The sequence below is a fragment of the Atractosteus spatula genome, chromosome 26 (assembly GCF_055471065.1).
Source record: "Atractosteus spatula isolate fAtrSpa1 chromosome 26, fAtrSpa1.hap1, whole genome shotgun sequence".
NCBI lineage: Eukaryota > Metazoa > Chordata > Actinopteri > Semionotiformes > Lepisosteidae > Atractosteus > Atractosteus spatula.
The window spans coordinates 4,659,366-4,672,961 of NC_142731.1; the positions used below are offsets into that span (position 1 = coordinate 4,659,366).

Below are 13,596 nucleotides of genomic sequence, written 5' to 3' on the forward strand. Positions count from 1 at the left end.
AAAAAAAACAATTAAGGAATGGGAAATCACTATTAACGATGTCAGTACAGTGTTAATTTATGTACATCACATTAGTACTGTATCGCTTTGCGTAGATTTGGCAGTAGGTGGCGCTCACAACACACGGTTAAATCCCACACTACAGGGCAGCACCGGTCCGGGTCGGAACTATCGGTGCCGGTCCTTGTTGTAGTCCGGGAGGAAAGGAGGAACGTTCCTGCGGTGTAACGACTTCCTGGTTACACTATTATTTCAATCATGACTTTTGAGTGGCCTTGGCAGTATAACTTCCCTCCCTTTTTCACGTGAGTTGATTTATTTTTTTTGTATACTCATTCGTGGTGTAATATCCCTCTGTGGGCAGATGCATTCAGTAGCTGTTCTGGCGACTTCTGTCCGTAGTCAGATTGTTTCGTGGCTTCTCTGTTTTGAAGCCGTTTATCTCCGCTTCCTGCGGGAAGTAGGATGTGAGAAGATACAAACAGATACAAACTTAAGAAAACAGTGAGCGACTTGTTCCTTACACAAGTTACATCAACAACAGACTTAGGGGCTGTCTTTTACTAGCTCGGCTCATATTGCCGCATAAAGAAAAGTAAACCCGTCTCCGTTGGCAAGCTATAGAATACCATAGAAGGGCGCCCTCATTTTCATTGAAAAGCCCAGAGCACATAGTCGCAAAGACTCTCAGTACAACAAAGTAATCGTTTTTATTCTATGACAGACTGCAGCCAAATGCTGACACACGGCAGAAACAGCTGGCAGCTTGGAGCTCCTTGGTGCTGTCCTACTGCCGACATCACAGACTCTATACATTGGACGTTTTGGAAGCGCAAGAAAGCCCGGTGTTCAACAACAAAAACACAGGGAGTATCCTTCTCAGAGCGATTGCCTTGTAGTTGCTTTAAACATTGCGTTAGAGCGACGGGAGCGACACTTTGCATTACTGTTCACTGACTGCATCTTGCTCAGTTTAGACACCGCATCACCGCATTGATTTTAAAAAGTTAGTTATTGCTGTTCTTGCTACATATTTCTGACCACCTGTCGGAAATGTTCCAGCATGTGATAGCAATTATTGATTCTTAAAGACGGATTGCAGATCTTTACAAATGAAAACATATATATATATAAAGTAAGTGTTTATATAATTTATAGTTTAAAAAAATTCTACCTTGAACCATAAGCATTATTGTATTGTGGTTATTGTACTTTGCATCAAGTAAAAATGCAACATCTTAACAGTATTGTGGATGCAGGGATATTTGCTGTTATGTCACTGTTTTAGTTTACAGTAATAATATTAAGGTAGTCATAACTGAGGTTGGCATGTTCTAGTCCTGCTATCTTTGTCAGTAGAATACAACTGATTTATAAAATCGAATCAATTTAGCATATTTAAGTTGAGAAGTCTACAGATATGAAACATTTCACAGATTTCTGTACTGTTAACAAAGCCTTAACCTGAATTTCAGGGAAGCTTTCCACAGAAGCCATTCAAGTCATTTTCGAAGAACTGAGAAAAAAAGGTTTCTGTTTTCTCCTATTTAAAATGTCTCTACTGTGTTTCAGCTCTCAGTTGATCAGAGATCAGACATGTTTTGGTGTGGTAAAAGGTTCAGTCCCTTCATTAGTGCTCTCCATTCAAGAGGAGAAAAGGTGTCAAGATGCAAATTTTGCACCAATGTACAGTTATTACTCTTTGTAGTGCCCCTGTCATAATACTATCTTTTTATGCAGCAAAAAATGTCATGTTTGACCATGGTTTTTTAGCAGGGGTCTTTTTGGTGAGTAGTCTAGCTTTTGTGCTGAACTAATCCTCTGGCCTGTTGGTCTAAAACTCAACTATTTAAACCAAAAGGGTTGGTTCTGTAAAACTATTAGATCAGTGGGCTAAGACTTCCAGTTGAGGCATTTCTATTTCTGCTTTGGACTGTGTTAAAAATCGCCTGTGACCAGGGCTGTCCAGGCTGTTGTACTTGAGCTCGTGGGAATACTGGATATCCCACAGTGCACTGCTCCAGTGTCTGTGAGCGTGCCATTGGGCAAGTTGAATGCCAAGTGGTGCCAGTGATCCAAGTGTGAAAATAACAATACACAGTTTCAGGCTGACGCAATATTAAATATAAAAAGAATTGGAGATTCCAAATTTTAAAAATACCCATATTTGCAGCTGCCCATTGATATGCAGTTTGAACAGGATAAAGTGAATACAGTATGTCTAGGCTGACTTACACTACAAAAGGGCAAAAACCTTTTCTTTTGTATTTTGTATAGGGCTAGCATGCATTTGACACACTTTAGTTCTTAAGAGGTCAAAGGATAGGACTTTCACATCTGCTTTTCCTATGGCCCTGGTGGGAAACAATGCGTGTATCGTAAGAGGGCATGTCCTTTATAATAAGCCATTCCAAAGAAGGCTGCAGATTTCCATTTCCATTGTCTCAGAATGGTGACCTCTTCTTGTGGAATACAGGGAATTTGGAGTGGATGGACAAAAACAAAGCTCGGTGCTTGATCATGTGGAGAAGGCCAGAGGAGTGGGGCAAACTCATATATCAGTGGGTAAGGAGCGTTCCCCTGAACTCTGCCTGTTGATTTATTTATGAACACATCGGTGTGCAAAAACACGTTTTTGTACATGCTTCAGTGTGTATGTGTTCATCCTGCATATCTGTGTATAATATCATTTACCTTCGTGTGTAGGGAGGTGTGCACACACTGCGTGAGCTGAGACATGTATATTTGTATAGGTGTGCGTGGCATTTTTTTGTTTTTGCTCAGTATAGAAAAGTTCCTGCTGGCAGAACACTACTTATCCCTCTAGACTCGTAGGTTCTACTCCAATGAGTTCAAAAGTATCAGGTATTTTTTCCCCCAATTTCTAAATCAGAAAAAGGTTGATAATCGTACATTTTGCAAAAATTGAAAGATTTTGATAGAATATAGTTATCACCTTTTCACCCAGCTCAACCTCTGTTTTTTTTCCCAATATGCTGTCCTTGCTTTTGAGTATTTTTTGGGCCAGATCACTATCCGTGGTTGTGCTGTTTCTGACATTGTTGATTGGCTTTTAAATGTCAATAGATAAAATTGCTCCACCTTTTTATCACGTATATATAAAAACTCTTTTAAAAGAAAGTGACATAAATACAGTAACTGTGTGTGTCTGACATTTAATGATGACTTTTTTTAAAAGAGAGGCTAAATTGGGAATAAAAACAGGGTTTGTGCTTAGCAGACAGTCACACAGTGGAATGTGACTTCTTGTTTGTAGGAAAACCCTCAGGCAAGAGCTCATTACATAGTTTAATATCTCAAGTCACTATATCTTAAAAATAATACAGTAATACGAGTTAAGTGTAATTTTTGTAAGAAGTGTAATTGAGGACAATTCCGCAATGATCCTTTCCCCAAGGAAAACAGTTGAATTTAGCTTTAGTTGCAGATACCCTTTCAGGCTGTTTATGTTTCTCCAAAAATGCTAAATCCATAAACAGATTTAAATTTGCCGGCAGTTACAGCTATTAGAGTATACTGTCCAGGAATTATTGACTGTTTACTGCTATGTACCATAAAAAGTTCAGTTTGGTTGGAGCTAAGGTGGGAAGAAGAATCCAGCGCTGATTCAAAATGGCACGAATGCTCTTACAGTGGCCTCAAACTTCCTAATTGTAACCACATGGGTTTGCTCCAGCAAGAATTTTAAATTTGCGATTGATCTCTTTAGTCCCTAAAGTGTGGTGATCAGCATAATAAACCTTAACATGGGTTTGCAAATTACTAAAATGAGGAAAGCCAATTTTGTGTGAGTCTTGATTCGTCACAGCTGTGCTGTTCTTGGTACAGAACAAATGCTCTAACAGCTGAGGTTTTGTATATCTAACATTTCTGATTTAACCATGCCGACTGTGAGGGAATTACAAACAGGAATGATGTGAGTTTATATTGAAAATAAGTGCTAATCTTTGCATATTTTCTTAAATCGTCTTTACTGGTGCAGTTCAACCAAATTGTATGCTTGAAGTGTTTTTAAGTGGAGAGCTCACTATAATTCAGTCTCTAACAATTTGTCCTGGATTTGGTGTGTTAAGCGTGTCAGGCCTCACAGACATGAATTCAGCAGTGAAGTGCTTGCCGTCATGTGCGTACCACAACCAGTGTAAACTTACTCTTTGATTTACGATATAGTCATAGTTTTAGGCACATCGACTAAAATGTCTATTAGATATGCTATAGTCACATTTCAGTCGTGGAGTTTGATTTAGTCATATAAAATGTATGAAGCTTTAGTGAAACGTGATTTTGGGCCTCATCATAATCATTGACCCCAACACTGTCCACGATTTGACGCTCCAGCCTGGCTCATGGCACTAGCCCGCGGTCACTGGCTCTCCGAGCAGTGAAACGCTGTTGATTCAGTGCTGCTGGGATTAGCCAGCCAGGGCTTCCTTGGTGCCCTGAGTGATTTCAGTGAGAGACGCAGCTCTCCTTCAGTCAGCAGCGAAGCTCCTGCATGGCCCTGCCGAGCCTGCAGCATGTCGAAAACAAGTGGCTTGATAGGCAAAGAATCACTACTGTGAGGTGAGACATGATTAGAAACAAATGGCAGTTTCAGACTAGACTAGAAATAAAATATTGCGTGATTGTAATTTAAAAAAAAATTGTAATCATCCATCATTAATCGGCTTGGTTTACAACTATAATGCATGTAGGAAACCTGTGTGGTCACTCCTCTGACACATCTGTCAGAGTCATTCAGCTTTTGACATTCTGCAAGCACCAATGCCGTCTCACAGGAGAGGGTCGCTGGCCTGAGGAGTAAAGCAGGTTACTCCCAGCAAGTGCCACTAGGGGTCGCTGTTTATATGGTAACCTCTGGGAGGCTTGAGCTCACTAACGTGCAGTGGAAAGAGGAACGATGCAGGTGATTTCCGGTTATAGCTGGTTAGTGGAATGACCCAGACAGCTTCTGAACCTTCTTGGTTGAACACTGAGATCCTGTCCCGTTTCTGTTTATTTTTTAGGAACTGAGAAAACAAGGTATTTTTGAGGCAGACACTCATTATATAGGTAAAGGTATACAAGGAACACAGTTCTGTCTGTGGATCCTTCTTCAGGTGTGGAGACCTGTTTCTTTGCAGCCCGTGCATCCTGACACAGCCACCTACTCGCACTTTTTATACGCTGTATATTAGGGAGTGGAGTTGACGATGTGCCTGAACATTAAATAATAAAAAATATTTCTTTTTAAGGTTTCCAAAAACGGCATGATGAACTCTGTGTTCACACTGTACGAGCTGTCCAATGGAGATGACACAGAAAGCGAAGGTATTTGTCTGTGTGCTTTAGGATGTGTATATTTGGGTCTCTTATTGTTGAAGATAAAGGGAACCTAACACTCAGAATATTATGCCGTTAACATGCCTTTGTGTATTTTATCACAATTAAAATGTTTCTTTTTGGATTTCAGATAGACCTGTTACTTTGACTGATAATTTATTAGTGTCTATTTATGTACAGCCGAAATAATGTGCATCTAATAAATAGTACATAAATAATTCTGTTGCTTAACACAACTAATATAAAAGCAGTGGAGTATTTTGTCAAAGTTCCTCAGTATTCTGGGTCATCATTGCTATTTTATGAGTATTGCTTGCCTCATTCTGACTGTTTAATAACCTCTATGTTATTGGTTATTTTGTTTCAATTCTGACCAGTACTGATATCTCTTGTGATGAAATCAAGCTCTATGTTTGGAAGTGCAACCTTCCTGTTAACAGAAAAACTTTTAACGTTGACTTAACTATTTAACAAACATTTTTAATATTGTTACTGAATCCTTGTGTCTATTTTCAGTTTTACATACACAAGATATTCTTGATACTTATTCTTTACTCATTTGAACATTCTACAAGAGTAACAGTTGCAATACCTCCTCTATATTGGCAGACCATGGTCATGACTCTTTGTAAAGGATATACAGCTTGTGCTCATAATTGGGGAAAAAAACATTCTGTACAATACAGGGCCTGCAAAAAAGACCTCAAGTTTTGTTTTGCCTTGCAATTATTTTTGTTGAACTCTTCATAGCATGAAGGCGTAAGCTGACATTTAGCTTGTACCGTTCCAGTCCTGATAACACTTGCTAGAGATGCTGTAGGTGTGAGGAGTGATATCCAGGTATCCAGTGACTCAGACTGCTGTTCTCCTGTGCCCCAGAGTTCCACGGGCTGGAGGACTGGCTGCTGCTCAGGTCCTTGCAGGCTCTGCAGACGGAAGGCAAGGCGGAGATTATCACCATAAATGACGGGAAAGGGGTGAAGTTCTTCTGAAGGAGAGGGCGCTGTTCCGGCGGAGACTGTGCAGATATCGGGCCAGCGCGATGTGCTACCCGCTGGGCCGGTCCGTGATCCATCAGGAGGCACGAAGCCTGGGCTCCTTGTGTTGTAGACCGCAGGAAATGCTTATGGAAAAGTCCCCTTCTTCTGGGGGGAGGCGTTTCCTCTTTAGATTTTGGGGTGGGGGGGGAATCAAAATTGTAAAGAGCTCCTCCTCCAAGCAGGTTCTCCTTGCTCCGCTATTTTCCAGAATATTTTTCCACTGTTTTTTTTTCTTTTTTTTACTGTGATTAACTTCTGTTTAGTGAATGACGAGGATAAATACCCGTCAGGTCCAGTGCAATACTTCTTGCAATAAAGAATTTCTCAGCAAACCAACAGACATCTGGAAAACAGTTTTCCATCCTTGGCTTGTGGAAGATCTTTAGGATTTGGGGTTCCTTACTGGAAAAAGCTGGAGATGGGGAGCATGTGGCTTTATTGTACGAGCATTATAAGCAAGGAGGTAGCCATTGTACATATCACTGGATCTTCCTGTCAAAACCTTGTAGCCATTTTCTCTGTATTTGACTGCCTTTTATATTGCTGGGTTACTCTAAAATAAACTGAAACGACATCCAACTTGGATTTCTGTGTGGTACCAAGGTACACGGCTTGTTTTTCACTAAAAACACATGCAAACACAACAATGTCCACCAGGTGGCTGGAGTTCATCGTGTTTAGTTGGATTGGGCCGAGCAGTCGCACTGTCTTGACGAAGGAGTACATTGAAATCCAGCAAAAGATTCCGGGTGGGGGAGAGCTGTTAAAATAGGAAATTGTACCCTCACGGTCTCAGGACACCTCTAGTAACCTGTCCTGTCAGAAGATGCAGGCACTGCTATGATTGAAGATGCGAATATTTGTGTCCGTCTTAATCTCCTTTCTTTAGGTCGGTCATCCGCTAATGAAGGCGGAATTAGATTGACTTATTGGCTTAGCCCAGGCCGGCGGGCTGAGGGGACGGCTGTAAGGGCCTGAGCAGGTTTGACCCCCCGCAGGGGGAGGTGCTGCGCGGTCGCAGGAGGGGTGGAGGGACGGAGGGGCGGAGGGGATAACATCGGGACTCGGGCGCTGGAGGCCGGAGACGGGCAGAAGTGGGCGAGGCACCCAAACATCTGCTAGAAACAGCATTACGTTGGATGGGAGCGTGTCCAGGAAAGTTAAAAAAAAAAGCTAAATGACAAACTGTTTGCAAAACAATAATGATTAAACCTAATAAATTAGTGAATCCTCAAAGAGTTACAAATACAGGGTGCTTAGGTATACACGTATGTAATAGTTATCGGTCTACATGACGTCATAGGATCATTTTCGCGCATATATTTTATCAGGTGTTTTGATTTTTTGTTTTTTGCACACTGGAAATCTAAAACAAATATTGTGCATGAACGTATATAAGATAGTTAATGGAAGAAACGCTGTTTCGTCTTCCTACTTTTCATTGTGAAATTAACCTGTTTCTTCCTTTGCAGCCACCGCACACTGACGCAGATCCCGACTCAAATTTGTATAAAATACGTAGAATAATACTGCCAAAGCATAAAACGGCAAAAAAAAACTTAAATCAGTCTCTTAACGCTTGGGAAATAGCTGTGCTTGGAAACCACGGCAACTTTGTATTGTAATCTTAAACATTTGAAACTGCAAAAAAATTGTTATTAAAATATATCACATCCCTAGCTTCTATTTAGTTGAGAAAATGACCTTGCCCTAACATAATGTTTCATATGTTATGTTTATTTTTTCTGTGACAAATTATCTAGATCAAATACGGTCATTGTAAATCTGATTTTGTTAATATCACACTAAAAATGGTGTGATTGATCCATAATTATATGGAAGGGTCATAGATTAAAATTTTGTTTGCTACCATTTTAACATTGTTTTCATTAAAAATTAAGAAAATTCTTTAAAAAAACACTTTTTCTTAGTCTCTGCGCTCACAGAATATACCATTACTTCTGAGAAAAAACATTTTCAACGAGCTCAGTAATGCATTCTGGAAGTTTCATGACGTAAGTAGTAACTTGGCAAAACATTAACACTTTAATAGGATGGACTCGTGTAACACTAAACTCATAAATTAATCCCCCTCTTTCTCCCACAAGAATTCAGGAAGCTGAAGATGTAGAGGTAGTTGTTGTTTTTTTCAGCGAGGCAAACAGCAGTCTGAGCAGAACAGCAGAGAACGACAAGGGAAGGACAACTACAGTATAAGTGAGCCAAATCACAGGAAAACACAGATTAAGCAAACTGCAATTGCAAAGAGACAGTATAAGATTGGAGTGCTGATTATTTTGACCTGCTTTTCGCAGTTGTTTTCTTGTTTTCTTTCTGAGGAGGACTCGTTCTCTCCGAACCGAGAGAGAAGTCACGTGCGCTGTTCAGGGCAGGGCCCCAGCCTGGCCTTCCCTGCCCATGTGCTCTCACTGATAACCCGGAGGTCTCTGATGCCACAGGTGGAGCTCAGTGCATTTCCCCGCAGATAACCAAACTTTTTTGCTCTCCCAGCTCCCTGGAACTGAAGGCTGCCTCTGCAGTGCTGCATATTTTCACTTTCTTAAGAACATGAGTTTTATCTGACGAGCACAGAACTTAAGTGTTCCACGTGCTTGTAGCACATTGCATGATTTGTCCTTGATTCTGTAATTAAGTAGGATTTACTCTTCTAAGTGCTTTTTTTATGATGCCCTTTGTCCTGCGTCAGTTTATAATGATCATTTTCCGTCACTGTTAATGTCCCGTTCAGTTTGATGGACAATGCTCCTTCCGGTACAGTGGTTATGTGTTGGAAAAATATGAGAGAGTTACAATGCTACATGCTGAACAGACAAGGGGGGAGTCTGTTAGAGGGATTGGCCCTTTTAAGCTGAGGGTTACTCAGCAAGCCAAGTGCTTGCCCCACAGTCCAGAATCAGGCGCGGCACTCACACTGCAACCTGCACTGGCCAAGCTCCCAGGTGTAGTGACTTGCACATTGTCACACAGTGCCCGGAGAACAGGAGGCCAGTGTTTTAAAAAGCTGATATTGGACACCCAGCTTGGCAGTGAGCTGGAATGAAGGAGCTGGGGCTGGGGGCAGAGTATTTCAATCACGTCATTCGGATTGCAGTGGGCCAGTGCACCACGTGGTTACAGTATCACTTTAGAGTCCTGCAAGCTTTCCAGGTCTCTTTTAGGTCATCCCTAGCTACTTAGCTGGAAAAGGTCATTCTAACTAGGAGACATCATTTATTGGGGGGGGTATATGGGATACTTTGCGCCCCTAAGCCCTTTGGGGGTGTCAAAATGCCATACTGTAGCAAAGTGTAAGAGAAGACAAGCCCCAACATTCCAATTTGCTCCATCTTCCAAAAAACACTTGTCAATGGAGCACGTGATATTGTAGACGGCATACCCTGCCCCAACACAAGTCGCACTGGGGGAAACCAGGAGGACTTAAATTATTACCAAGGGGACCCCAGTTACACATCTTGATTTAGAGCAGGAGGCAGCCCCCCCCCATCATTTCTTGAAATTAAATCTCTGATTCACATCAAGTAAACAGTTTGATTCAGTTATTCAAGAATGTAGCAGAAAACAGACTGATTTATGGGAGTTCTTGTGCCTTACAATGAGCAGTCTGCATGGCACATTTCAGTAATCGCCTTAAACCAATACTTTTATCAGACAGCAGTGCCCCCTGTGCCATTTACTGCAGCTTCGTTGCCAGGCAGATCTGTGCCCTACACTTTGTCTTGCTGTGGTGCGTGGCACACGGCCAGCGAACGTTCAGTGTGTCAGGGCAGTCGTGATCGGCACTTAAGAACAGCTTAATTACGGCCCTGGTGTCCAGTTTCATTATCTCCACAGCAATTTCCACTGTCTGTGTTATCTGGGGTATTTGTGCTCTGGTTTAAGTATTTCTTTTAAAATAAAACACAGAGGTACTATGCTGGCCACAGGCCTTTCATATTCACACAATGCACTTACACTATTAATTACACTGTTACACTGTTAATTACCTCCGCTTCTGTTTCACTGCATGAAGAAGTCAGAGGGGATGTGCAATCAATACAAAAAAACAGGAAATACTCCTTTACACAGAGGGTTGTGGGAGTGTGGAACAAGCTCTTCAGCCAAGCTGTTGAAATAGCGTCTCTCACACAACAGCTGGATGAGATCCTTGGATCAATAAACTACTATCAAATGAGCGAAATGGGACAAATGGTCTCCTCTCATCTGTAACCTTATGTTCTTAAGGAAGGAGCTCATGAATAATTTGAATAAAGTCCACTAACACAGAATGAATGTGCATATGGTACAAGTTGAATGTTTTGAAAAATGCATAGCTGGAGCATACAACTGGAAACTACAAGATTGAAGAGAATCAGGAATAACATTCACTTGGGAGCCCATTGATAAATATTTAGAAAGCTTGTACTTAAATGGTCCAAAGAACACCACCTAGTGTAAGTAAGAACACCCTGAACTGTCATGAACGTGAAGCACAGTTGTGATGAGAAAATGCACATTTGCATGTAACTTGTTATTGCCACATGCCAGGTTTATATAAAGACCCCTGTCCCCACGAGTGCTCTCGCAAGCGCTGACCTGATGTTTTTTCACCATTTTGATAGAAGCACAAGAAAGAAAAGAAACGTGATACGCTCGTCGTGACACAATAGAACATGTGTTAGGAGTCGCGCGGAAACGGGATGAGCCGTGAAAAACAACAAGATAAACAAGTCGGAAGGTTTTGATTTTAAGGGCTGCGCTAATGAAAACCAACAGGACTGTGTGTTTGCGCCTTTTTAAAAAAATTGCCCGTGTAGCCCTTTTTCTAAAAAAAAAAATTGGATGACGCCAGGTAGCCTTCTCCAAAAGTCATTCAAAAAGTGAATATAATAATAGTAACTTGAACAGCAATGTCAGAAGAAGATTCGTGTTAGAAAGCAGGTACCGATCCCACAAGAAGACGGGCTGTGCACCGGGTCTCCGATTCTAGGCGCAGCAGTTCGCACGTTTTCGCCCAAGCAAGGTGTTTTGGTCTGGCAGCGGAGGAGGAGCTGTGCGAGCGTCCAGCCCGTGCGAGGAGCCGCCTGCTTTCTGTTGATATCGGCAAAGCGCCTATGTGCTCTTTAAAAGGTTCCTGGCGCCTGCAGACGTGCACAGCGCACCACTTGGCTGGGGACTGCGCGGCTGCAAACGCGTGTTTTTTGAGATGTCATGACAGAAGCACTTCTGTTTTTTGGATGTTTACAAAGACGCTTTCCACCAGACTTCGGACCAGATCCGTGCGCTAGGTGAATACCGCGAATGTGTTTTCTACTTTTTTAAAAGTGAAAATTAAAAACGTGAAAGCATTACGGAGTTACCTTTGTTCGTTTTTATTTTTTTTTTTAACAACAACGAAGGAATATATCGGCGGTACCACTTTGTGTTTTTTTTCCTCCCCCCCTCTCTCCTCTGTTTATGTTTGTGACAACCAATCTAAAAATAATTGTTGTTGTGGCGGCAGAGTCCCCGAAAAACACCGAGCGGACGTTTTGCTAGCAAAGACGGGGGTCGAGGCAGCCGAAGCGCCAAGGCTGCATTTAGGCTCACCTTCTGGATACTTAATTCGCTCCAACTTTATCTCCGCCGGCTGCTGCGCCGTTCTGTGCCATGGTCTCGAGTAGAGGTCCCTTCCAGGTACACCACGTATACCACTCCATTCTGAGGCCGTTCGCAGTATAATTGTGTTTTTCGGCCGGGGCCAGAAAGGTCATAACAGCCATTCAAGAAGAAACTTCAACCATGTCCCAGGCTGAGGTCGACCTGGCTGGCTGCGGTTTCCCGAACCTTACTGCAGTTTTGGACGACGACTCGTGTTTGCCCAGCCGGGTGCCGCCGAGGAGACGGAGGCACTCGGGAAATTCGAGAAGGAACTCGTACCGCTTCAATAAGAAAAACGGCATGGAGCTGGAACCCCTGCTTTTCGACGGGTCACTCTCCAAGCCCCTGTCTTGGTCCTCCGAGAACATCTTATCGGAGAGGACAGTGACGGAAGAAGTTAAAGCGCACTCGCCGCTGCCCGGTCCACCCTCGCCTGCCACCGAGACCAGCGCGGACACCCCGGGCGCGGACGACGCGCAGCCGGCGGGCGGCTGGGATGTCTCGGCGCCGTCCCGCACTTTGGACGCCAGCTCGGACTCGGAGGACGACGAGGGCGCCCGAATCAAACAGCAGAAGGCGGCTCTGTCGCGGGCGGCCTCCGAGAGCAGGTGGGAGCAAGAGGAGAAAGAGGAGATCGAGACCAAAGCGGTGGCCACCTCCCCCGACGGCAGGTACCTCAAATTCAACATTGAAATCGGAAGGGGGTCTTTCAAGACGGTGTACAAGGGTCTGGATACCGAGACGACGGTGGAGGTGGCATGGTGCGAGCTGCAGGTAAGAGGGATGATGAGAGAGGTTTGTTTCACTCCGGAGTTGATCACTGCTTTTATTACGAGTTGAAAAGCCCTGCGCTGTGATCACATCCCGGAGCTTTGTGTTTGTAGAGCACGTATGTGTGTAACTTGTGAGAGAACGTGTTTTCCAAAGTTTACAACTCGTCTGGGTTTCTTAATTGCGCTGCTTTGCGCTCCACAGTGCTTTAATTAATTTCGGGCTCTCTGAATGCGGTCTCATGCAACCACTTTCAAAGAGGTGCCACGCATAACAGCCATTTCTCCAAAACACATGAAAGTGCTGGCGATGAGCTGTCCCTTACTCATACCCCAGATCTAACCCTAACCAATTCTGCAACCTCTGCTGCCACAAATATTTATTATTACAGGTACCTACAGTATGTATCCAATATGCCTTTTGAAACAGCAGCCTTTCATGAGTGGGGATGCTGTTAATAATGTTAATAATGCATACATGGTCTCTTTGAAGGTGTCATACTGGATGCTTAAGACAATATTCAGATAAAACCGGGATTTTAACTTCATATCAATGGCTTCTTTGGCTGCATATGCACAAAAGGGGTTAATTGAGCTTATTTTGGTAGCTTTATTCTGATGACACTTGTTTGTCTAAGTTAACAGGCTGGGAGCTGTGACAGCTTTCTTCAGCCAGGTTTGATAGAGTTAACCCCGAAAACACACAGCGAACACCTAACTCACAGAAGAAAGCCCTGGCAGAGTGGAAACTTTATTCCACAGAGACTGAAGTTTTTTTTTGTTTGAGTTGCATTCTGTCGTACTTT

At 42.9% G+C, this 13,596-nt stretch overlaps 2 protein-coding genes across 2 annotated transcripts in view; both read left to right on the top strand.

Moving 5' to 3' along the window:
- The first annotated feature begins 189 nt into the window (after nt 1-189).
- On the top strand, nt 190-6,968 carry vps25 (vacuolar protein sorting 25 homolog). Its single transcript, XM_088906238.1, has 6 exons — nt 190-305; nt 725-870; nt 1,476-1,529; nt 2,477-2,565; nt 5,256-5,331; nt 6,223-6,968. Exons 1-6 carry the CDS (start codon nt 259-261, stop codon nt 6,333-6,335), a joined length of 525 nt encoding a protein of 174 aa, XP_088762364.1. The 5' UTR covers nt 190-258; the 3' UTR covers nt 6,336-6,968.
- Nucleotides 6,969-11,528: 4,560 nt separating this feature from the next.
- The window catches only part of LOC148814648 (serine/threonine-protein kinase WNK4-like), a 71,556-nt gene continuing 69,488 nt past the window's right edge, over nt 11,529-13,596 (top strand). The window contains exon 1 of the mRNA XM_088906232.1: nt 11,529-12,794. Within this exon, the coding sequence (XP_088762358.1) occupies nt 12,162-12,794 (633 nt within the window). The 5' untranslated portion in view covers nt 11,529-12,161. The remainder of the gene's footprint in view (nt 12,795-13,596) is intronic.

Coding starts and splice junctions, on each gene's coding strand:
- vps25 (XM_088906238.1), top strand. CDS start 259: ATGACTTTTGAGTGGCCTTGGCAGTATAACTTCCCTCCCTTTTTCAC. Junction 1,530..2,476: donor CGAAGAACTGAGAAAAAAAG/GTTTCTGTTTTC, acceptor TGTGGAATACAG/GGAATTTGGAGTGGATGGAC. Junction 2,566..5,255: donor GCAAACTCATATATCAGTGG/GTAAGGAGCGTT, acceptor TTTCTTTTTAAG/GTTTCCAAAAACGGCATGAT.